Below are 25,094 nucleotides of genomic sequence, written 5' to 3' on the forward strand. Positions count from 1 at the left end.
GACAGAGAAGTTCGAATTGAAGAGTGATCGATAAGGTTAGCTTAGGTTAGGAAGACCAAAGGAAAATTCTGGAAAAATTCGTGAAGGAGAAGTTCAAATTGCAGAGTGATCGATTAGATTAGGTTAGGTAAGGAAGACCAAAGGAAAATACTGGAAAAATTCGCGAAGAAGAAGTTCGAATTGCAGAGTGATCGATTAGGTTAGGAAGACCAAAGGAAAATTCTGGAAAAATTCGTGTGAAAGAGAAGTTCGAATTGCAGAGTGATCGATTAGGTTAGGTTAGGTTAGGAAGACTAAAGAAAAATTCTGGAAAAATTCGTAAAAGAGAAATTTGTATTGCAGAGTGATCGATTAGTTTAGGTTAGAATATGAGAACCAAAGGAGAATTCTGGAAAAATTCGTGAAAGAGAAGTTCGAATTGCAAAGTGATCGATTAGGCTAGGTTAGGTTAGGAGAACCAAAAGAAAATTCTGAAAAAATTCGTGGAAGAGAAGTTCGAATTGCAGAGTGATCGATTAGGTTAGGTTAGGTTAGGAAGACCAAAGGAAAATTCTGGAAAAATTCACGAAGGAGAAAATCGAATTGCAGAGTGATCGATTAGGTTAGGAAGACCAAAAGAAAATTCTGGAAAAATTCGTGAAAGAGAAGATCAAATTGCCGGGTGATTGATTAGGTTAGGTTAGGTGAGGAAGACCAAAGGAAAATTCTGGAAAAATTCGCGAAGGAGAAGTTCGAATTGTAGAGTGATCGATTAGGTTAGGAAGACCAAAGGAAAATTCTGGAAAAATTCGTGAAAGAGAAGTTCGAAATGCAGGGTGATCGATTAGGTTAGGTTAGGTAAGGAAGACCAAAGGAAAATTCTGGAAAAATTCGCGAAGGAGAAGTTCGAATTGCAGAGTGAACGATTAGGTTAGGTTAGGTTAGGAAGACTAAAGAAAACTTCTGGAAAAATTCGTGAAAGAAAAGTTCGAATTGCAGAGTGATCGATCAGGTTAGGTTCATTGCCTCGAATGTAACATGACGGGCCATAGAACCTTCAGCGGGTATTGTAAGGGGAAAACTAGAGTGACGAGAAAACCGGAGGAGGAACAGGTGGGTAGGAAGTCGCAGACTCCGCCATCTAGTCCTATCGTAGAACGGAGGGATACAATGGTTTATTGAAATGGGTTCAGAGCGTAATAGACAGCTTGAGGTGGGCGTATGTTATTGCACCGGCCCTATACACTGGACACATGCTTTTCACTGCGGACAATATACATCCGCGGCTTTTAAATTGTACATAGTAATTTATTGTTTTAATTCGAATATTTTATCTATACTACTGCACCGGCCCTATACACCGGATATATGTCTGATGTCAGTGTTGTCTGAGTCGAGTACTGAGGCGTCCCTGGGTGGTTTAATCGCTCGGAATGCTTCTATTGCTCCAGCTTAATTTGGGAAGAGCGAAATTAGCTCACGACGTGGGCTGGCACGACTCTGTATCGCAGGGAGTGGATCTCATGGTGGTATCGGAACCGAATGTGAAGATATGCTCCAAGGAGGGATGGATTCTTGATAAAAAAAAAGATGTTGCAGTTAGGGTATGTAACAGGAACCTAGAAGTAGCAGAGGTTAAACCAAAAAAAGGTTACATACGTCTGGTTCTGCCTGATTTACACGTGTATGCAGTCTATATCTCTCCAAACGTCTCATTTACATATTTCAAGCGCACTTTGGACGAGATCTTCGAATGTGTAGAGCAAAACCCTGAAAAGTCTATCATTATGGGCGACATAAACGCCAAATCTCAGACATGGGGATCCCCGATAATAGATGAGAGGAGAGAATATGTGGACGAGTGGCTGTCGCAGCTCGGATGGGTCGCAGCGAATAACGGGGACCACACGTTCGAAAGGGGATCGAGCAAGACGCACATAGATGTTACCCTGACCTCAGAGAGTGTTTTCAGAAGGATAAGGGACTGGACGGTGCAACATTCAAACCCATACACGTACCACGGGAACATCGGTATAGATATAAAGACCGCTAGAGGGAGCAGAACTGAACCACAACCTATCAGGAAGATATTGAGAGCTGACCATTTTAGATTGGCCCTTCAGGATTATAACTGGGAAGACACCACTGACATCTATCGTGCTCTACTGAATCTTTTTAATGCCTCGATAATTGAGGAGAACGGAGCATCCAACAAGTGGCCCTACTGGTGGAACGAGAACATAGATGACCAGAGGAAAAAATATAATCGTCTGCGCAGAATTTATTCTCGTCTGAGAGAAAAAGATACTACCCAAGTGACAAATCTCAAAGAGGAAATGAGAGTACTGAGACGAAATCTCAGAAAAAGTATTAGAAGGTCGAAAAGAGAGCACTGGAAGACACTTCTAGATGAATTGGACGATGACATATGGGGTGAGGGGTACCGCATTGCAACGAGACACCTCGCTGCGGGAAAGTTGAGCTATCAGCTCCCAACGAAGAAAAGGAGAAGAATAATAAAAGAGCTGTTCCCCACCACCACCGAAAGCCTCGGCTCAGCCCAGAGGATACGTGACGATCCGGAACCCTTCACCGAGCAGGAGTTGTTACAAGCAGTTGCCTCAATGAAGATCCGCAAGGCGCCAGGACCAGACGGTTTAACGGTAGAGGCTCTGAAGATTGCGAGCCAGGTGGTTCCAGAATGTCGCGGAAATAATGAAATTTTAGAATTATTTCGATTGTTGAGTGTGCACTTACCCTTTTTTGCGAGTGGACTGTATTTTCCAATGACGAAATAACATGCGGTGATAATCTACGTATATAGCTTTGCGGCGGTTGATTTCAAAACTGTCTCCTGTCTCTCTTCTTAAACTCCACATGACGCGGCGCACATGTGCAACTCTCAACAAAACCCGCGTGATTCAAAAATGAAAACAAATAAGAAAGAATAAAAGAAAAACTGAGGTGAACTTCTATCCCAGCAAAACAAGACAAAAATAAAAATGATCAAGTGGAAGAGAAAATACCGAACATTCTCCCCCACTAAATTATGCAATAATTTAAATACCCTTACTCAGCTCGGCATTTGGTAAAGGACACAATTTTACCAAAGCCCTCTTTAGAACGCCATTCTTCGTTCGTACATCGGCAACTCTCGCAACCTCATCTTTTCCATAATAAAGTTTTTGAATTCGCCCTACTAACCATTTCATTGGCGATGTCTGGTCATTTTTTATGAGAACTATTGTACCGACCCCAATTGGGTGCGAGGCGTTCAACCATTTACTTCTTTGTTGAAGTGTGTGCAAATATTCTAATTGCCACCTTTTCCAAAAGGATTGAACACATCGTTGTAAAAATTGGAATCGGTTCAATCTACTGATATTTAAATGGGCTAAATCAGGGTCAGGCAATGACGTCAGAGGTTCCAAAGTTAAGAAATGTCCCGGTGTCAAAACTGACAAATCATTAGGATCATTACTCATTGGACATAAGGGGCGAGAATTTAATAGCGCTTCAATTTGCGTCAGAAGAGTATAAAACTCCTCGTAAGTCATAATCTGTTGACCCACAACACGATGAATATGTGTTTTTACAGACTTTACTCCTGCTTCGGCCATACCGGCGAAGTGTGGCGAACCAGGTGGATTAAATTTGAACTCGATTGTTTCGCGTTCAGCAGCTTGCTTCATTAAAGTGCCCATTTCCCTGCTTGCGCCTGTAAAATTTGTACCGCAGTCAGATATTATACAATCGCAGCGTCCTCTACGAGCTATGAACCTCCTCAAGGCAGAAATAAAAATCTCGCTTGTCATATCTGAAGCCAGTTCCAAATGTATGCACTTAGTAGCCATACATACAAACAGACAAATATATGCTTTATGAGTCTTAGCACCGCGTACTTTACCAAGTGTTATAGCAAAGGGACCGGCGTAGTCGAGACCAACTACTGAAAACGCCTTCAACTGAGAAACGCGAAAGTCAGGAAGATTACCCATAGGGGGTTGATAAGGCCTTGGTGATAAGCGCCAACACTGTTTACATCCTGATACTACCCTTTTGATGGAACTTCGAGCTGATAAGATCCAAAATTGCTGTGAAATCAAAAACTGAAGGGTTTGAACACCCGGATGTATGTGAGTGATATGAAAATGTTGAATTAATAATTCCGTGAAACGACTCCTTTTAGGTAAAATTGCAGGATGCTTCTGAAGGAAGCTCAAATTTGAATTTCTTAAACGACCTCCTACCCTGAGAATATCATCTTTATCCAAAAAAGCGTTAAGTTTTCTTAAGAATTTTGATGTTGATTTTTTATTTTTCAATTTCTGAATTTCATCATGGAAATGAAAAACCTGAACATATTTAACCAGCGTCATTAAGGAATCATTAAGCTCCTTCACTGTGAGTACACCAGTTCTTTTGTTCACAGAATTTGCAGAATTATATAAAAATCTTTGAACATATGCGAGAATTCTTTTCAATTTAGATAATGTAGAACAATCTTGAATTAGTGTCTCGATAAAATTCGGAATATTTAAAGTGGTAAGAGTCAAGAGTTTTTGTTCCACCTTTTCATCAGACAGATTCACACAATTCGGATCGAATTTACTGACTGGCCAGTATTCGCTCGACAATTGAAGCCATTCTGGGCCGTAAAACCATAATTTATTTTGTAGAATTTCACCAGGTAACAATCCACGGGAGGCACAATCTGCCGGATTGTTGTCTGTTGAAATATGTTGCCAAGAAGCTGGGGGTATTTTATTCTGAATATGAGTTACACGATTGCTGACAAACGTTTTCCACTTATGTGGAGATGATTTAATCCAATGAATGACAATCATACTGTCGGTGTAGGCATATACATTAGAAAATTTAATTTTGTTATCGAAAATTGTCAACACTTCTGACAGTAAATTAGCAAGTAATACCGCGGCGCGCAGTTCCAGACGGGGAACTGAAATACTCTTCAAGGGAGCAACCTTTGTTTTTGCGCATACAAAAAATACATTTTCTTTACTATTTTGTCGAACCCTAAAATATATGACCCCGGCATATGCCTTCTCAGAAGCGTCGCAAAAGGCATGAATTTGGCATTCATCAAAATTGTCAACAAGAAAACGCCGAGAAATCCTAAAATCTGATAACATCGCGAAAGACGATTTAAACTGGTACCACTTTTCACATATTTCGCGAGGCGGCGTATCATCCCAGTTGAGACCTAAAGTCCAGAGACGTTGCATAATCAATTTCGCGAAACATGTCAATGGTGCGAGAAATCCTAAAGGATCGAAAATTTTGGCTATATCGCTCAAAATTTGTCTTTTGGTGTAACCCACAACAGTTGAATCTATAGTATATATGAAAGCATCCAAGGATGGTTGCCATCTCAACCCTAAAACCTTTATGCAGGAGTTTTCATCATCGAAAGAAATCGACGAATTATTGTTGTAACGATATTCAATTGGTAAATCATCTAAAAGTAATGGAGTGTTGGATGACCATTTGCGCAATTCAAAACATCCCCTGTTTAAAATATTAATCAATTGATCGCGAATTAACTTTGCTTCATCTAAACTAGAACACCCAGTACACACATCATCTATATAGATATCATCCTCCAAAATATTTGCGGCCAGAGGAAAATCATTGCGTTCATCTCTGGCTAACTGCAAAATGACTCTATTTGCTATAAATGGTGAGGAAGACAAACCGAAAACTAATCGTTTTAAGCGATATTCTCTAACCTGATCATTTTGCGAAAACCTCCACAATATCCTCTGATAATCTTGATGCTTAGAATTTATTAGAATTTGTAAAAACATTTTCTTTATGTCAGCAGTAAAAACGATTGAATGCACCCTGAACTTGAGTAATATTTCGAAAATATTATTCTGAAGTTTCTCCCCCACCAAGAGGGTATCATTTAACGATATTCCTTTCGACCTTGTAGATCCATCGAAAACTACTCTGAGCTGTGTGGTAGTACTATCTTTCATTACGCAGTGATGGGGTAGATAAAATATATTTTTCTTTGCGATAGGATTGTCACTATTCTCAACCTCAACTTCCTCCATGTAATCATGTTTGAGATATTCATTCAAAAAATCTGAATATTGTTTGAATACTATTGGTTGTTTGTATAAGCGGCGTTCAAGCGAATAAAAACGGCGCAGAGCTATCGAGCGAATATCTTCCGAATCAAATGAAGGTTCGGAATTCTTGAACGGTAAATTGACAGAATAACGTCCAAAATTATCTCTTTCATGAGTCTCAGCGAAAATTTTTTCACATAACGCATTTTCAGGCGAACATATTGCTTTGACTGAAGGAACTTCCTCAACCTCCCAGAATCGCCCAATCAAGTTATCGACCGATAAAGCATTATTACCCAGAGCTGCGAAAAATGTAGACACATTGGCCGTAATATGAGTATCATAAGCGTTATATTTACCCATAAGTATGTAACCGAAAATAGTGTTGATAGCTACTGGTTCATTTGCTTGTCCTATAACACGACCTTCTTTTAAAATATGTGGAAAAATATCGGCTCCTAGTAGCATATCTACCGGAGCAGGTTTATGAAATGAATCGTCAGCTAGTTGGATATTATTCAGGTGAACCCAATGAGTATGATTTAATTTCGAGACCGGCATATTGGCACAAAGCTTGGGTAAAACAACCGCATCGATTGTAAAAATAGGAGAAATTTTTCCAACAGGCTTTATTTTACATGTAACACCACCCTTGGATGTCATGTCAGTCATATTTCCAAGACCCTGTATCGAAAGTGAGTAACTGAAACGTGATAAACCCAACTTATTCGCACATTTTTCGGTGATATAACTTGTTTGTGAACCACTATCTAATATCACACGGACCTTTTGAAAGTTACTATAAGAATCAGAAACCTCGACTATTGCAGTTGAGAGTAAAACACCAACAGCTGAAGACATCATTCCAGAAAATGTGGAAATGTCTGGTGATTTGGAAGTACTAGGTAAAGGTTGAGTTGTTTGAGAACTGAGTTCTAGATTATCGGAAGAAGAGTAATTTTTAGTTATATCCTTATTTAAGTGTATGCTTGAATGATGTCTTTCATGACAAAAATGACAAGTTGATTTTGACCTGCATTTATGAATCGAATGTTGCGAACTTAAACAATTTGTACATAGTTTGTTTTGCTTGACAAAAAAATATCTGTCATTAGGTGTTCTGTTATGATATTCAGAGCATTTGTAAATTGTATGATCCTGTTTACAGAATGAACAGGTAATAGTTGAATTTTTTATACCCTTAGAAGCGTTTGCAAAGTATGTTGAAGACTGTTTTGGTCTCGAATGAGAGGAAAAATTTGGAACATTTTTCGAACTGGTTGATAGCGTGTTTGAGGATTTACCCACTGAGAGATCAATAGCATCAAGCGTATTACATCTTTGTTGAACAAAGGCAACCAATTTTTTGAAAGAAGGTAATTCATCGGATGGCACTGGATTCTCAAATTCAAAACGTGAAATGGTTTCTTGATCTAAATGTTTTGTGAAAAGATAGTATAACATGAAATCCCATTCCTTCACTGGAATACCCATATTTTCGAGCGCGGCGAGGTTCTCTGTGTAATTGTCCAGTAAAATCCTCAAATTTTGAGTATTCTTTGAATTTTTTATGATAATAGCATTATCAATTTCTTGCAAATGAGCAAAGGCTATAAGTCTTTTGTTATTATAGCGTTCTGAAAGTGATTTAAAGGCGATCGCATAATTGGCACTTGACATTGGCGTAGTCTGCACTAGAGTGAGAGGCGGACCTCGTAAAGACGAAATCAAATAATTGAATTTCTCTATGTTCGAAAGAGAGGTATTATTATGAATGAGATTTTCAAACATGTCCATGAAGGGTTTAAAAGTTTTTATATCACCTGTGAACTTTGGTATTTCAATCTTGGGAAGTTTAACATTATGATTACTGGTTTGAAATATATCCCCAATCGTGCTAGCGGAAGTTGTAACACTATGTTTCACCTCGAAAAACTCCTGAAGTACTGTTTCAATATAGGAATAATTGAAATTAAATTCTTTTCTATTTGTTTCCTCTTTACTTATGTCTTCATCATTGATGGCCATAAGAGATATGAGAGTTTGATGATGAGACTTAAATTCTTCGCGGTATGTATCAAGATTCTGACACAAATTTTTGAACTGGGCGCGTTTATTTATATCAATTTTAGCCTCATCAGCAAATGCCTTGATTTCAATTATCTGATTCTCACTCATTGTTCTAAGAGCTCTAGCTTGTTTAATTTTATTTGTGTTTGCCATTTTCGAACTTATAAATTAACTCTGAAACCCCGAAACGGCACGGCACTGCTGTTTCAGGAATGAAATGCGATAAAACACAAAACCTCACAAAAAATGACCAGATTTGTTGTTAGCAGATAAGGCGTGCGAATTTATGTCGCAGTTGAATGATAATGGAATCAATCAATTTGAAACGAAATTATATTGCAATGAAAACTGCAAAATTGAATTCTAATGAATATCAAATTTATGAAATAAAGAACAGGAAGAAATGCACCTCTAGTTATGCGGAGCGATCCGGCTCGAAGGACCAATTAATGTCGCGGAAATAATGAAATTTTAGAATTATTTCGATTGTTGAGTGTGCACTTACCCTTTTTTGCGAGTGGACTGTATTTTCCAATGACGAAATAACATGCGGTGATAATCTACGTATATAGCTTTGCGGCGGTTGATTTCAAAACTGTCTCCTGTCTCTCTTCTTAAACTCCACATGACACGGCGCACATGTGCAACTCTCAACAAAACCCGCGTGATTCAAAAATGAAAACAAATAAGAAAGAATAAAAGAAAAACTGAGGTGAACTTCTATCCCAGCAAAACAAGACAAAAATAAAAATGATCAAGTGGAAGAGAAAATACCGAACACAGAAAGACTGCTGGAAATGTTTAATAACCTCCTGAAAAAGCAAGAATTCCCTAAGCACTGGAAGGTAGCATGGGTGGTACTTCTACCAAAGAAAGGGAAAGATCACACCTCTGCTTCGGGATTTAGGCCAATTTGCCTAATAAATACGACGGGTAAGCTGTTTGAAAGAATGCTACTCAACAGACTGGAGGTGGAGCTGGCTCAAAAAAATGTGATCTAGGGGATCCAGCATGGATTCACGAAGGGCAAGTCGACGACGACTGCAATGTTGGCTCTCAAGGAGACAGTTAGATCCGCTGGAGAAAAATGGTGCCTACTCATCACAGTTGGCGTTATGAACGCGTTCAACACCGCGAGTTGGCATTTCATAATAGAAGCGCTAAGTGTGGCGGAGGTCAGCCCCTACTTGATCAACTGCGTGAGGTCATATTTCTCACAACGTTATGTGAAAGCGGGAAAGATCTCACATAAGTGCACCATGGGAGTTCCGCAGGGGTCGATAAAGGGCCCAACTCTCTGGAATGTCAAATATGACGGGGTTCTACGTCTGGGATATGACGAGCAGGTTACGGCGTTAGCGTATGCAGATGATCTGCTGTTTGTAATACGTGGCAGCAGTGGCACGGAGGTGAGTGATCGCGCGAGGAGGACGGTGAGAATGGCGGTGGACTGGCTGGAGGGAAGAGGCCTGAAGGTTGCCGCAGAAAAAACTGAACTGCTGGTGGTGAGAGGACCAAGGAGGCTGGAAGATTTCAGTGTGGAATGTTTGGGTCATAATATAACTCCCTCTAGGCAAATAAGATATCTTGGAGTGGTATTCCAGAGAGATCTCCGTTTTGCGGGGCATGTGAAGCATGCTGCCAAGAAAGCCACGGAGAAGATGACGGCCTTATCGAGGCTAATGCCGAATGTCGGAGGACCCGGGTATGCGAAGAGGAGGGCACTCTGCAGTGTCGTCCACAGCGTCTTGCTATACGCAGCCCCGGTGTGGCGAGAAGTGATTCGCCAGAAAAAATACCTTGACAAGTTCGTGGCTGTGCAGAGACGAGGTCTCCTGAGGGTGGCTTCGGCATACCGCACTGTATCCGCTGAGGCGGTGCAGGTGATAGCGGGATATCCCCCGTTCGACCTTATGGCTGCCGAAAGATGCTTCCCTTTACCATCGGAGGAAGACTTGCGGGGAATAGGAGGATGGCACACCGGCGAACAATGAGAAAGTGGCAGGAGAGATGGGAGAAAGGAGGGCGAACGGCTGCATGGACGCGGAGATTGATCGGGGATGTGGGGGCATGGTTCTACTGCCGGCATAGAAGGGTATGTTATTATTTCACCCAGTTTCTCACCGGCCACGGGTCCTTCGGCACGTTTACCAGGAGGATCGCTAAAACGGCGGATGATACCTGCTTCTTGTGCAAGAAGAGAGACGATCCGGAGCACATGTTTTACCACTGTAGTAGGTGCCGGGGAGAGAGAGAGAGGAGCTGGTGGAGGGTATTGGGCAACTACCTCCAGTGGAGGGAATCATCCCAAAAATGCTAGAAAGTCAGACCGAGTGGAATAGGATATATGACTATGTTACGCAAGTGATGAGAAAGAAGGAGATAGAGGATAGACAAAGGCAGGGCTGATGCCCCTTGAGCAGGGATTCGTAAATTTTAACTGTAAATAGTAACTTATGTTTTAAAAAAAGGGCCATATACACCCAAAATATCTGTGTCTCTTATAGGTGGTGTTGCGACGCAGCTAGGAGAGAAGACTTAGAAAGAGATGATCGGACCTCGATTGCACAGGCGCATAGCCTTTTCCCGAGGTTCTGACTCATACCAGGTTATGCACCAGCGCTTCGAGCGAGGTGGCGATGATACCTGGGAAAAGAGGAAGGTGGTTTAGTGGGTGAGAGTCCCACACAAATCCGCAGCACTCTACTCAGAAATACTTACTTTCTACCGGCCCGCTGCGGAGAAGGCATTAGCTTCCCCCTACCTCAGGGCCAAAAAAAAAAAAAAAAAAAGAATAGGTTAGGTTAGGAAGACCAAAGGAAAATTCTGGAAAAATTCGTGAAAGAGAAGTTCGAATTGCAGAGTGATCGATTAGGTTAGGAAGACCAAAGGAACATTCTGGAAAAATTCGTGAAAGAGAAAAAGAGAAGTTCGAATTGCAGAGTGATCGATTAGGTTAGGTTAGGAAGACCAGAAGAAAATACTGGAAAAATTCGCGAAAGAGAAGTTCGAATTGCAGAGTGATCGATAAGGTTAGGTTAGGTTAGGAAGACCAAAGGAAAATTCTGGAAAAATTCGTGAAAGAGAAGCTCGAATTGCAGAGTGATCGATTAGGTTAGGTTAGGTTAGGAGAACCAAAAGAGAATTCTGAAAAATTCGTGGAAGAGAAGTTTGAATTGCAGAGTGATCGATTAGGTAAGGAAGACCAAAGGAAAATTCTGGAAAAATTCGTGAAAGAGAAGTTCGAATTGCAGAGTGATCGATTAGGTTAGATTAGGTTAGGAAGACCAAAGGAACATTCTGGAAAAATTCGTGAAAGAGAAGTTCGAATTGCAGAGTGAACGATTAGGTTAGGTTAGGTTAGGAAGACTAAAGAAAAATTCTGGAAAAATTCGTGGAAGAGAAGTTTGAATTGCAGAGTGATCGATTAGATTAGGAAGACCAAAGGAAAATTCTGGAAAAATTCGTGAAAGAGAAGTTTGAATTGCAGAGTGATCGATTAGGTGAGATTAGGTTAGGAAGACCAAAGGAACATTCTGGAAAAATTCGTGAAAGAGAAGTTCGAATTGCAGAGTGAACGATAAGGTTAGGTTAGGTTAGGAAGACTAAAGAGAAATTCTGGAAAAATTCGTGAAAGAGAAGTTCGAATTGCAGAGTGATCGATTAGGTTAGGTTAGAATAGGAGAACCAAAGGAGAATTCTGGGAAAATTCGTGAAAGAAAACTTCGAATTGCAGAGTGATCGATTAGGTTAGGGTAGGTTAGGAAGACCAAAAGAAAATTCTGGAAAAATTCGTGAAAGAGAAGTTCGAATCGCAGAGTGATCGATTAGGTTAGGTTAGGTTAGGAAGACCAAAGGAAAATTCTGGAAAAATTCGCGAAAGAGAAGTTCGAATTGCAGAGTGATCGTTAAGGTTAGGTTAGGTTAGGAAGACCAAAGGAAAATTCTGAAAAAATTCGTGAAAGAGAAGTTCGAATCGCAGAGTGATCGATTAGGTTAGGTTAGGTTAGGAGAACCAAAAGAGAATTCTGAAAAAATTCGTGGAAGAGAAGTTTGAATTGCAGAGTGATCGATTAGGTTAGGTTAGAATAGGAGAACCAAAGGAGAATTCTGGGAAAATTCGTGAAAGCAAACTTCGAATTGCAGAGTGATCGATTAGGTTAGGGTAGGTTAGGAAGACCAAAAGAAAATTCTGGAAAAATTCGTGAAAGAGAAGTTCGAATCGCAGAGTGATCGATTAGGTTAGGTTAGGTTAGGAAGACCAAAGGAAAATTCTGGAAAAATTCGCGAAAGAGAAGTTCGAATTGCAGAGTGATCGTTAAGGTTAGGTTAGGTTAGGAAGACCAAAGGAAAATTCTGAAAAAATTCGTGAAAGAGAAGTTCGAATTGCAGAGTGATCGATTAGGTTAGGTTAGGTTAGGAGAACCAAAAGAGAATTCTGAAAAAATTCGTGGAAGAGAAGTTTGAATTGCAGAGTGATCGATTAGGTTAGGTTAGGTTAGGAAGACCAAAGGAAAATTCTGGAAAAATTCGCGAAGTAGAGGTTCGAATTGCAGAGTGATCGATTAGGTTAGGAAGACCAAAGGAAAATTCTGGAAAAATTCGTGAAAGAGAAGTTCGAATTGCAGGGTGATCGATTAGGTCAGGTTGGGTTAGGAAGACCAAAGGAAAATTCTGGAATAATTCGTGAAAGAGAAGTTTGAATTGCAGAGTGATCGATTAGGTGAGATTAGGTTAGGAAGACCAAAGGAACATTCTGGAAAAATTCGTGAAAGAGAAGTTCGAATTGCAGAGTGAACGATAAGGTTAGGTTAGGTTAGGAAGACTAAAGAGAAATTCTGGAAAAATTCGTGAAAGAGAAGTTCGAATTGCAGAGTGATCTATTAGGTTAGGTTAGAATAGGAGAACCAAAGGAGAATTCTGGGAAAATTCGTGAAAGAAAACTTCGAATTGCAGAGTGATCGATTAGGTTAGGGTAGGTTAGGAAGACCAAAAGAAAATTCTGGAAAAATTCGTGAAAGAGAAGTTCGAATCGCAGAGTGAACGATTAGGTTAGGTTAGGTTAGGAAGACCAAAGGAAAATTCTGGAAAAATTCGCGAAAGAGAAGTTCGAATTGCAGAGTGATCGTTAAGGTTAGGTTAGGTTAGGAAGACCAAAGGAAAATTCTGAAAAAATTCGTGAAAGAGAAGTTCGAATTGCAGAGTGATCGATTAGGTTAGGTTAGGTTAGGAGAACCAAAAGAGAATTCTGAAAAAATTCGTGGAAGAGAAGTTTGAATTGCAGAGTGATCGATTAGGTTAGGTTAGAATAGGAGAACCAAAGGAGAATTCTGGGAAAATTCGTGAAAGCAAACTTCGAATTGCAGAGTGATCGATTAGGTTAGGGTAGGTTAGGAAGACCAAAAGAAAATTCTGGAAAAATTCGTGAAAGAGAAGTTCGAATCGCAGAGTGATCGATTAGGTTAGGTTAGGTTAGGAAGACCAAAGGAAAATTCTGGAAAAATTCGCGAAAGAGAAGTTCGAATTGCAGAGTGATCGTTAAGGTTAGGTTAGGTTAGGAAGACCAAAGGAAAATTCTGAAAAAATTCGTGAAAGAGAAGTTCGAATTGCAGAGTGATCGATTAGGTTAGGTTAGGTTAGGAGAACCAAAAGAGAATTCTGAAAAAATTCGTGGAAGAGAAGTTTGAATTGCAGAGTGATCGATTAGGTTAGGTTAGGTTAGGAAGACCAAAGGAAAATTCTGGAAAAATTCGCGAAGTAGAGGTTCGAATTGCAGAGTGATCGATTAGGTTAGGAAGACCAAAGGAAAATTCTGGAAAAATTCGTGAAAGAGAAGTTCGAATTGCAGGGTGATCGATTAGGTTAGGTTGGGTTAGGAAGACCAAAGGAAAATTCTGGAATAATTCGTGAAAGAGAAGTTCGAATTGCAGAGTGATCGATTAGTTAGGAAGACCTAAGGAACATTCTGGAAAAATTCGTGAAAGAGAAGTTCGAATTGCTGAGTGATCGATTGGGTTAGGTTAGGTTAGGAAGTCTAAAGGAAAATTCTGGAAAAATTCGTGAAAGAGAAGTTCGAGTTGCAGAGTGATCGATTAGGTTAGGTTAGGTTAGGAGAACCAAAAGAAATTTCTGGAAAAATTCGTGAAAGAGAAGTTCGAATTGCAGTGTGATCGATTAGGTTAGCTTAGGTTAGGAAGACCAAAGGGAAATTCTGAAAAAATTCGTGCAAGAGAAGTTCGAATTGCAGAGTGATCGATAAGGTTAGGTTAGGTTAGGAAGACCAAAGGAAAATTCTGGAAAAATTCGTGAAAGAGACGTTCGAATTGCAGAGTGATCGATTAGGTTAGGTTAGGTTAGGAAGACCAAAGGAAAATTCTGGCAAAGTTCGTGAAAGAGAAGTTCGAATTGAAGAGTGATCGATTAGGTTAGGTTAGGTTAGGAAGACCAAAAGAAAATTCTGGAAAAATTCGTGAAAGAGGAGTTCGAATCGCAGAGTGATCGATTAGGTTAGGTTAGGAGACTTACCCACGAAGGGAACGGAAGTATACATGGAAGACAGAATGGACGCGAGCGTAGTTTTTGGAAGATCGCAAAAAATTGATCGAACACCGCCGAGTGTTATTAAAGAGCACGGAGAGCCTGAACAGGAGATCGACGTACATGAGATGGAGAAAGCTGAAGACCTGAAAATACCAGAAATGGAGGACGATAACTTTATAGCTTCGCTGGTCACAGGAGCTACTAAACGAAAAAGGGTAGAGAGCCCGATGAACATGAGCATAGACAGCGATAAATATGCCGGAATCATGACGGTGCTCCACAAGGTCGCAGACGAAATAGGTAAAATTTTGGATACGGAAAAGGATATAAAGGAGGAAACAAAGGAGAGTCTAAGAGCCATAAGGGACATGGTGAATGAAGAGGTCACCGAAGCCCACCGAGCAGTCATACCTGTTGAGAGCAGGGATATTGGTTGCCAAGCAGAGATAGAAGAAATAAAACAGGAGTTGACGGCAGCCGAAATAAGGAAAAGCTTCAGGGAGGAGATGGAACTAGAGGAGCTAGAACACCTCTTGGCGAGGAGCTGGCCAGAGGAAACATACAAGACCAAAATGGATGGAAGCAGCCTCCTAGAGATTAAAGATGGCGAAATAGTACTGATGGCATCCCACAAAAAGATGACCGAGATGAAACTCATAAAGCCACTAATAGGAAGTTCCAGGCGTATGATGAAATATATTAGAGAGGGAAGACTTAAGGCAGAAGAAATAATCACCCATAGAATGGAAGGCTATGCGGAAATAGAGGGCAAAGTAATCATGGACAAGAAAAATATACATCTCGTGGGGTTACCTGAAGGGTTAGAAGGTGTATACAAAATGAGTACAAAATTGAAATATATAATACCAAACGAAACCAACGAAACAATACATATAGCAATAATAGATGAAATGGACGTGGAAACGAAGAGGAAAATTCTCGAATGCGCTTTCTACGATTTTAAAGGTGATGTAATACTGCATGAAAAAAAGAAAAATATCAACATGGCAAAGAAAAGGACCTACGACACAAGTGCGGTAATTATAGAAAGGAGCGAGCAGGTGACATACGCACAGATGGTGACAAACCTGAAAAATCAGTTAGGTGACCAACATGACCTAAAAAACGAGATTAATGGAATAAGTGAGACAAGAGATGGGCATCTTCTGCTTGAGATTAAAAAGGGAAGCAAGAAAACGGAGAGAATATACAAAACAATAAGGGAGAATACCAAGCACCAAAGTGTGAAAAAATACATAGGCGGTAGGCCAAAAGCTTCTGCAAACATATATGGCATAGACATTGATATAAAAGAACCACAAATTGCCGAGATCTTAAACGAGATAGCAGGAATAAAAAAAGACGAAGAAGCAATAGAAATAAAAGCACTACGACCACTAAGAGGGGGAAGACAAGCCGCTACTATTATTGCAAATGAAGACATCATCAGAAAGTTAACGCAAGTGAAGAGGGTGAAAATCGGCTTTACAATGGCAGACATCCGAGAAAGGGTGGCAATTATAAAGTGTAATAAGTGTTGGGAAGCGGGACACATAGCGAAGGAGTGCGCAAACGAAGACCGAAGTCAAAAGTGCAGGAACTGTACAAAGGAAGGTCATAAAGTGAAGGACTGTACAGAAGATCCATACTGCTTAAACTGTAAGACAGGAGGACACAGAACAGCCAGTGACGGATGTCCAAAAAGAAGGGTGAAAGACCATAAGAGGCCTTCCTAAAAAAATGTCTGTGAGCATAATCATTGTAATGTTTTGTGTTAAATGTCTTTGTTTTTGTGGACCCTATACATCCAACCTGGTTTTAGATTTGTACATAGTAATTTATTATTTTAATGAACAATATACATCCAATCTTGTTTTTATGTTACAAATGGTTATTAGGCACGGTTCGTCTAGAAGGAACAAAGTGGATCACCTGAAACGATGATTCGAATACTACAGCTTAATTTGGGGAGATCAAGAGCAGCTCATGACATAGCATGGGCAGAAGCAATGAAGAACAAAGTGGACCTTATGTTCATCTCAGAGCCAAACAGGAAAATTTGCTCGAAGGAATGTTGGTTCATGGACAAGAGAGGGGATGTTGCCGTTAAAGTGTGCAGCAGGACTATTGAGCTGGAGGGAATTAAGCTATACAACGGGTACATCTGCGTGTCACTGCCCAAACTGAAAATATACGCCACTTATATTCCACCGAATGTCACAATGCAGAGATTCAAGGAATCTGCAGATGCGGTGTTCGAGAAAGCTGCACAGCAACCACAGGCATCCATTATACTCGGTGATCTGAACTCCAAATCAGAAATATGGGGTTCCCCCAGAGCTGACCTTAGAGGTGAGCACATAGAGGGCTGGTTGTCTCAGTTGCGATGGGGGGCGGCAAACAGTGGCAAGCATACTTTCGAGAGGGCTGCTCTAGGAGCCACATCGACGTCACCTTCGGATCAGAAAGAACCCTGCGGAGTATATGTTGTATGTATGTTGATGAGTGAACACGTATTGTTTCGGAGCTCCGTTCTGATTGATGAATTTCGGTGAATTATTGACCGTGTGAAAGATTGAGTTTTGAAGGAAGCTGTTAAGTTCATTGAGTACGCAGGTATGTGTTTGGAATGAGTTCATTCAGTAAATTTCGTTAAGAAATCGTTGTTTGTATTCATAATACCGCTTCTTTTTTCGTCGGTATCGGCGAGCAGCGTACGTTCCCCAGGTGGAAGTCGATGTACACATCTTTCATGTGATTCATTCGCGGAAGGAGAATCCAATAAGTCAACCTTTTATATCGCACCAGATTCCCCGATTCCTCTTATTCCGTGGCCTTCCTTTTCTGTCTTGAGTCTTCCTTAGGGGCCCAAGGAAGTGAAGTTTGTCCTCCTGATTACCATTTGTGTGTTGGATTATTATATACTGTTTTAAGTGCTATGGATGACAAACTGATCGAGCTTATAAATAATGTTAAAACCGAAATAAAAAATAGCATTCAGGCTTCTGAATCCAACATTTATTTATTTATTCATTTAAACAATGAGAAGGGTTGAGGTGAAACCTATAAACCCATTAAAACAAAATCAATAGTAATGTGAATAACGAAACAAACTTCAGACTCTAAACAAAAATTTACAGGTGACAAAACCGAAAAACTATCTAGGTTGAGCACTCCACTGATCGTATCTGTTTTTGAAACTATTGACCGAAGGGGCTTCTACAACAGAGGGTGGTAACTTATTCCAGCGATTGAAAATCCTGTTGGATAAAAACTTCAGGGTTCCTTCGAAAGTTTCAAACTATGACCTCTCAGGTTGTTGGAATTCAATGGGAACATTTTTCGGAAGTCCTCGCCAAGATGACCGGCCATAGCCCTGTAGGCGAATATGAGGTCTCCCCGCTCACGACGATCGGCAAAGCTGTCAAGTCCAAAAATGGCCAATCTTTCTTCGTAGGATGGTCTGGGGTATGAGTAGGGTAAACGAGAGGCTTGACGTTGGACAGATTCAAGAATGTTTTCGTCAAATCTGGTCGAGGGCCACCAGAACTGTCCAGCGTACTCGATTATCGGACGGATATAGGTTTTGTAGAGGAAACTGTACACACTACAATCAGACCCCCTGAAGGATTTCCCGAGAAGATATGTCAGCTGCTTCGCCCTCCCAACAACAGTTGAAATATGATCCGACCAGGTGAGATCTGAATTCACAGTTACTCCAAGGTCTAGATGTCTAGTAACCGTCTGCAATTGGTGTCCGTCGATGTTGTAGGATACACATGGGTTGTTTTTACCAATATGAAGAACGCAACATTTTTCCTTGTTAAGAGGTAACAACCAGTCACGGCACCATCGAGAGAGTAGATCCAGATCCGCTTGAAGAAGATGAGATGAGAGAAGTGGCAGCTTGACATCGTCAGCAAACATGGAACAGCTCGATCTGAGGCATGCTGGTAAATCCGATATATAAAGCAGGAAGAGGACTGGGCCCAACACAGAGCCTTGCGGTACACCAGATGACACAGCCCTTTCTGCAGCTGAATAGATATTTCCCACTCTCACTCGGAACTTTCGGTTGGAAAGGAAAGACTTGAGCCACTCCAACAATTTACCTCTAAGTCCCAGATGTTCCAGCTTCGAGAGAAGTCGCCTGTTAGGTACCCGGTCAAATGCTTTTGCGAAGTCCAAGTAAATTACATCAATGGGGTTTCCAGAGTCGAGCGCTTTGGTCCACTCATCAAGGCACGATAGTAGATTTGTAGTTGTGGAACGACGGGGAAGGAAACCATGCTGGGACCCAGGAATTATATTATATTCAGAAGAGAAGTGAACAATATGGTCGCTTATGATCCTCTCCAGAATCTTGGACACTGTCGAAAGGATGCTTATTGGTCGATAATTTTGCGGGTCAAGTTTGTCGCCTTTCTTGAATACTGGAGTTATTGATGCCGAAAGCCAATCAATTGAGATGGATGATGACTTCAGTGATTCTGAGAATATCATACGTAGAAGGGTCGCAAATGCCCCAGCGCAAGTCTTCAGTAAGCGCGCAGTAATTCCATCAATTCCCGGAGCCGCATCGACCCTAAGTTCCAAGAGGTACTTCTCTATAACTTGCTCATCGAACACGACGTCAGATAGCTCCGCCTCAACACGCTGGACTTCAGGAGTAGGTACAATTCCTTAGGGTTCGATGGTGTAAGCTGAGGCGAAAACCTCAGCAAATATGTCGGCCGTTTCGGCAGCGTCTGTACATGCACCCTAAGCTCCTCTCTAAGAGCCTTGAGCTTGGTGATTTGGTCCTTCGTCCTATCCTCCTGAATCTTGATGTCTCTATAAAGTGGATGCCCGCGAAGGGAAGATTTATGGCGCAGAATGTTTGCAGCTGTGTCGGGATGAGAAAAAGACAACTTTATCCATCTAGGTCTGGCCGTGTCTTTGGCTGGAAGTCTGACGACATTTAATAGTGATCTACTGGAATATTCTTGTATGTGCTCTATGATGGCAGATACCCTTTCCCTGTCTATCTCTTCCCCAGTTCCTTCTGCTAAGTTGGTAATAATAATATTATGAGACCTGCGCACGCGGTCTAAAATTTCAGGAGTCGGATCAGGAGTAGCTGCAACAGAGGGAGCTAGAAGATTTGAAATTCCGATTTCGTCAGCTTGAATCGGAGAACGCAATTCTGAGGCAAAAGGTTGAAGAGTTTGAAAGAAAGTCAAGAAAGAATAATATTGTCGTTTTTGGATGGACCGCGCCGAATGAGGATATCGGTCTGGATTTTGTTTGTTCTGAACTCAGTAGGCTGCTGGAGATTCAGGTTGGCAGGGAAGATATAAATGAGTTATTCTGTCTGGGTAAGAGATCGAACAGACCGGTGAAGATCGAATTCGTTTCGTACCTTAAGAAGGTTGAAGTTATTAAGAACAGTAAGAAACTTAAAGGGACTGGTATCACTATTGCAAGTGACCTAACAGAAAAACAGCGAGACGAACATGGGGTACTAAGGAAATTTTTGATTCAGGAAAGGGAGAAGGGCAAAACTTGTTACATTAGGGGAAGTGAACACATTATCAATAATGAGAAGTTTTCTATTTGTGATCTGCAAGAGCCCCAAAAGAAAAACACCAAACCTAACAGTACTCCGGCGACACCAACTCAGGACCCTGTAGGGCGGTCTGAAAATTGTGACGACCTCCTGTCTCCATCTGTTGCCGTCTTCTTCTCCGAAGATAGAAACCTCGGGCGCCACCTCTAGTTTAAAGTGTTGAGGACACTCGGAACCTGTAGGCGGTATCCTACAGGTGACCAGGAGCTACAGTCAGAGAAAGTTATGTCCAGGGGTCAGATGTTCATGAAGTTCGGACAGTCCCCTATCTCTGAAATATCTTAGAAACTCTATTCGGGAGAAAAATAAAACACACAATAACCATGAAACTTCTATTCAATATCTTCTATATACATAATGATGTCGTACAGGGTATAGGGTGAATAAGCGGTGCAGAAGCAGAAGCGGGATGTAACGTGCTTTTAATGTCGAAGCGTGATGAGTGAGCAAAGTAAAAATGCGGGATGAAGCGGTCGGAGTTAGAATGAAGCAAGAGCGTAAGTGAAAACAGTGCAAGTTAACTCTACGTTGCGTACAAGCGGCGGGTAGTAACATGGGCAAAGTCGGTCATTATAAGCGAGACTGGTGTTAAGACGGACGGCGGTTTGCCGGTATACTTTGGTGAACCGAGGGAAAAACTAAACCACGGAACAAGGACGACGAACGCACCCGCGAGGGTGCCCTCGGAATCCAAGGTGTTCCGAAATCACGGGGGCTGTACCCACCCCCGTAACCCCGGTGGGTGGTCTAGTTCGAAGGGGATCATACCGGACAGTTGTGTAGGATGAGCCGTTTGAAGCTAACATCGTACACCTCTGTACACTCGGAATTCCAGGAGCGATGCAGGCCGTTTGAAGCTAATGCATAATCTCCAAGAACTCGGGCGGTACGGTTAGGGAAAGGCGGGGTAAAAAAGGGTAACAAAGGAACATACCTGGCAGGTGTGTAGGATGGGCCGTTTGAAGCTAACATCGTACACTCCCGCACACTCGAAATCCCAAGAGAGATGCAGGCCGTTTGAAGCTAATGCATCACCTCTAGGAACTCGGGCGGTACGGTAAGGGTGGGCTGAGCTAGAGACGGCGGAACGTACCTGACAAGAGTGTAGGATGGGCCGTTTGAAGCTAACATCGTACACCCCTGTACTTTTAGGATACCAGGAGACATGCAGGCCGTTTCAAGCTAATGCATGGCCTCCAGGACCCGGGCGGTACGGTGGAAGGATGACACGGAAGCATGTACGCGCCATTTGAAGCTAGCGTACACACCTACGCATACTGGGAAAGTCCATGGGGTAGTGTAGGCCATTTGAAGCTACTACACAACTCCACGGCGGAAAGAAGGGTATGTGGGAAAATAAATAAACCGGCAAATTAACCAAAAGAGTAATTAAAATAATCATACCTGAGACCTTGCCCATGTGTAACCCTTGAATGTACTTACTATCAGGTATACTTCTCGGACGGTTGATGGAACACTCTGGCTTCATTGACTGAATTTAAGAAATCGCTCGAATTTATACCCGGCACGGCCCTTTTTTATACAATTGTCAAATGCGCAATTAAACAAATTCGGCATACGATATCCCCCCTTGACCTCACGTTGAAGACATCGCGATCCGGGAACACATGGGTCCGCGCGGCCTGAAACCAGTCGACTTAATCAATTCACGTTACGGAAAATGAATAATTCGGAAACAAAACTAATTGAAAATTTGCTTTGTTACATCCCCCTCCTTCTTCGGCTAAAAAAAGAAACTTTTTTTATAATCTCTACTACAAAATAAAATTTATTCTAAAATCACAATAAAAAAAAAAGAAAACAAAAGAACGGTCACTTTCCGGGTGACCAGGCTGGAGCCCCGGATGCGGTCACACGGATTAATTCGCACTGCACTCCCATGTCCTTTTTCCTGGGCCTTTCGGTGGCTCCCTTCGGGCATCCACAATCCCTGGACCTGGTTCCCACCAGTCCGCACCTGGAGCAGAATATTAAAGAGGTTCTTCTGCAGGTTCGCCGGTCGTGGTCCGGGTATCCGCAGCGCCAGCACAACGGGTATCTTGCGACCGGTAGGTAAACCGGGGCCTTCCCTTGGGGGTCCGGAATCGGCGGTGCAACATCTCCCTCTAATTCCACCTCCTCCTGCAGTACCAAAATGTTGGCGTCTCCCATATTGAATATCTGGAAGCACACGGGTCAAGGTCTACAAAAACAAGTACAGGCAGCTTTCAAATTAACTTTAATTCGGCACCAACAAAACAAAATGAAAAATAAAAAAAACTAAAGTAGGCGCTAAATATTGGCCGGGATTTTGATCCATCTCTGTCGTCCTCCCACCAGCAGCTTCAAGCGGAAGTACCGGTCGGCCGGCCAATTTACCGGACGTAGGTTCCTGGCCAGGTCCCGCATATATGGCGTCCAGTTCGCCTCTCCCGGGGGTGTCTGGGAAAGTAAACGTCCGAACTCGGCCATCAATTCCTCCCTGGTAGGCGGAGGCGGCGGAGGAGTTGGGGGTAACGGGCTTATCGGCCTGACCACCACAAGGTCGGGGAACAACGGTTTCCATTCCCTTTTCCTCTGTGGTGGTCTCATCTTCAGGGGCTTGGTCGATTTGGACATTCTCTCTGGAAAATAGTTGAGGGGTTCATTGTAGGGTTTGAGATCCTTGACGTGGATCTGCCTGACTAACTTTCCGCGCTCATCCCGCAAATCATAAACCACGGGTGACAGCACCCGGCAAACAGTAAACGGTCCGGTGAATTTAGGGGCTAATTTTGCGGTAAAATCGTTAACGGAGCGCGAAAGAGGATGCTCCCGCTTCATCACCCTATCACCGATATGGCATCTCCAAGCGCGGTGTCGTAGGTCGTAGTGCTTTTTCTGTTTGTCGAAAGCCTGGGCCAAGTGTCGACGTACTAGAGTGAAGATTTCTTGCAGTCTACCCAAGCGGTTGGCGCGTTCTTGTATGGTGGTCGGACTAGGGTCGGTGTCATCGGTTTCTCTGTAGTCCTTCGTGGCCTCGCGATAGATCGTCTTTGGAGCTTCCAATTCTCGGCCGAAGTTCAAGAAGGCGGGAGTAAAGCCCGTGGATTCCTGGCGGGAGCTATTGAGGGCGAAAGTGAGTTCGTGCAGATGGCTGTCCCAATGCTCATGGTTGTTCTCACAAAACTGCGCTATCATGGTCTTCAAGGTTCGGTTTGTCCTCTCTACGGGGTTACACTGGGGTGTATAAACTGGTGTGACTCGATGTTGAATACCCATTTCCTCCATCATTCCACGAAAAAGCTTGCCAGTGTATTGTGACCCATTATCGGAGATGACTGTTTTGGGGCACCCGTAGCGAGTGATGATCTCTTCATAAAGTGCTTTGGTTACGGCCGCTGCGGTGGCCCGGCGAATAGGTCGGCAGGCAGTCCATTTAGTAAAACGGTCGTGGAACATAACCAGGTAAACATTCCCTTTAGATGATCGGGGTAGCGGTCCTATCAGATCTGTGCTCACAGTTTCCCATGGTTGGGATACCGGGCTCGGCTGCATTTTTCCTGGTGGTTGTTGTTGCAGTGGTTTATATGCCTGACAGGTTGGGCAGTTCCGAACGTACTTGCTGATTTCTCGATACATATTGGGCCAGTAGTACTGGCGGGCTATGCGAGCGGCGGTCTTAGCGATCCCTAGGTGTCCTGCTGTTGGTTGATCATGGTTTTCGTTCAAGACAGCTTCCCGTTGATAGGTCGGTACACACAATTTCCAGGGTTCTGTATCTTCCTCCTCCTTCAAGTCGCTAAAATCCCAGAAATGGCGAAAAAGTCTTCCTTCTTGGACCGCATAGTCTGGATAATTTTCGGGTTGCTGTTGGACTTCCTCTATTTTCCGGTCATACCAAGAACAGTTCTGTGTACCCTTCTCTCCCTTTCCGATTTTGGATGTGTATTGTGTTGGTCGGCTCCGGCAAAGGTTCTCGGGATAGGGCGTCGGCCACTTTATTCAGGACTCCCTTTCGGTACTTGATGTCAAAATCGTACTGCTGCAGAAAAACACTCCACCGGGCTATACGTCCTGTTGGGCTCTTGATGGAATGAAGCCATTTCAGACTCTGGTGATCGGTAATGACGGTAAAATGATATCCTTCCAAGTAAGGCCTCATTTTCTCGATTCCCCATACTATAGCCAAACATTCCTTTTCCGTGACGGAGTAGTTACGTTCAGCAGGTTGTAACGTGCGACTGGCGTAGGCGATTATACGGTCGTGTCCCTCTTGGTTCTGTAATAGCGCCGCTCCAAGTCCGTCTTCTGAAGCATCTGTTTGCAATTGGAAGGGTCGATCGAAATCGGGACATGCTAGTACTGGGGATTCCGTGAGACATTTCTTTAGATCCTCGAAGGATTTTTGTTGAGCTTCACCCCAGGACCATCTCCTTCCTTTCTTCAACAAGCTCGTTAACGGAGTTGCTACTTTTGAAAAATCAGCTATGAACCTTCGGTACCAGGAACAAACGCCTAAAAATCGTCGCAATGCACGAACGGTAGTAGGTGCTTTCATTTCCAAGATGGCCCTAACCTTGTCCGGATCGGTACGGATTCCTTCGGCCGTGACCTCATGGCCTAAGTATTTGAGGGCGCGTTTTCCAAATTCGCACTTCTCTGGGTTAAGCTGCAGGTTGGCCTCTCGAAGTCGGCGAAATACTTCTCGTAGGTTTTCTAAATGCTCCTCGAATGTTTTACCCAAGACGATGATATCATCCAGGTATGCAAATGCTCGGGGTTCCATATCCGGTCCGATGATGGTATCCAATAGTCGT

General features: G+C 42.5%; 2 protein-coding genes across 2 annotated transcripts; both read left to right on the top strand.

Moving 5' to 3' along the window:
- The first annotated feature begins 1,017 nt into the window (after positions 1–1,017).
- LOC123313923 lies at positions 1,018–6,993 on the top strand. The gene is made up of 4 exons (XM_044899033.1): positions 1,018–1,092; positions 1,431–2,669; positions 6,631–6,772; positions 6,908–6,993. Exons 1-4 carry the CDS (start codon positions 1,018–1,020, stop codon positions 6,991–6,993), a joined length of 1,542 nt encoding a protein of 513 aa, XP_044754968.1.
- Positions 6,994–16,696: 9,703 nt separating this feature from the next.
- LOC123313924 lies at positions 16,697–17,242 on the top strand. Its single transcript, XM_044899034.1, has one exon. It carries the CDS (start codon positions 16,697–16,699, stop codon positions 17,240–17,242), a length of 546 nt encoding a protein of 181 aa, XP_044754969.1.
- Positions 17,243–25,094: the final 7,852 nt, after the last annotated feature.

The sequence above is a fragment of the Coccinella septempunctata genome, chromosome 5 (assembly GCF_907165205.1).
Source record: "Coccinella septempunctata chromosome 5, icCocSept1.1, whole genome shotgun sequence".
Taxonomy (NCBI): domain Eukaryota; kingdom Metazoa; phylum Arthropoda; class Insecta; order Coleoptera; family Coccinellidae; genus Coccinella; species Coccinella septempunctata.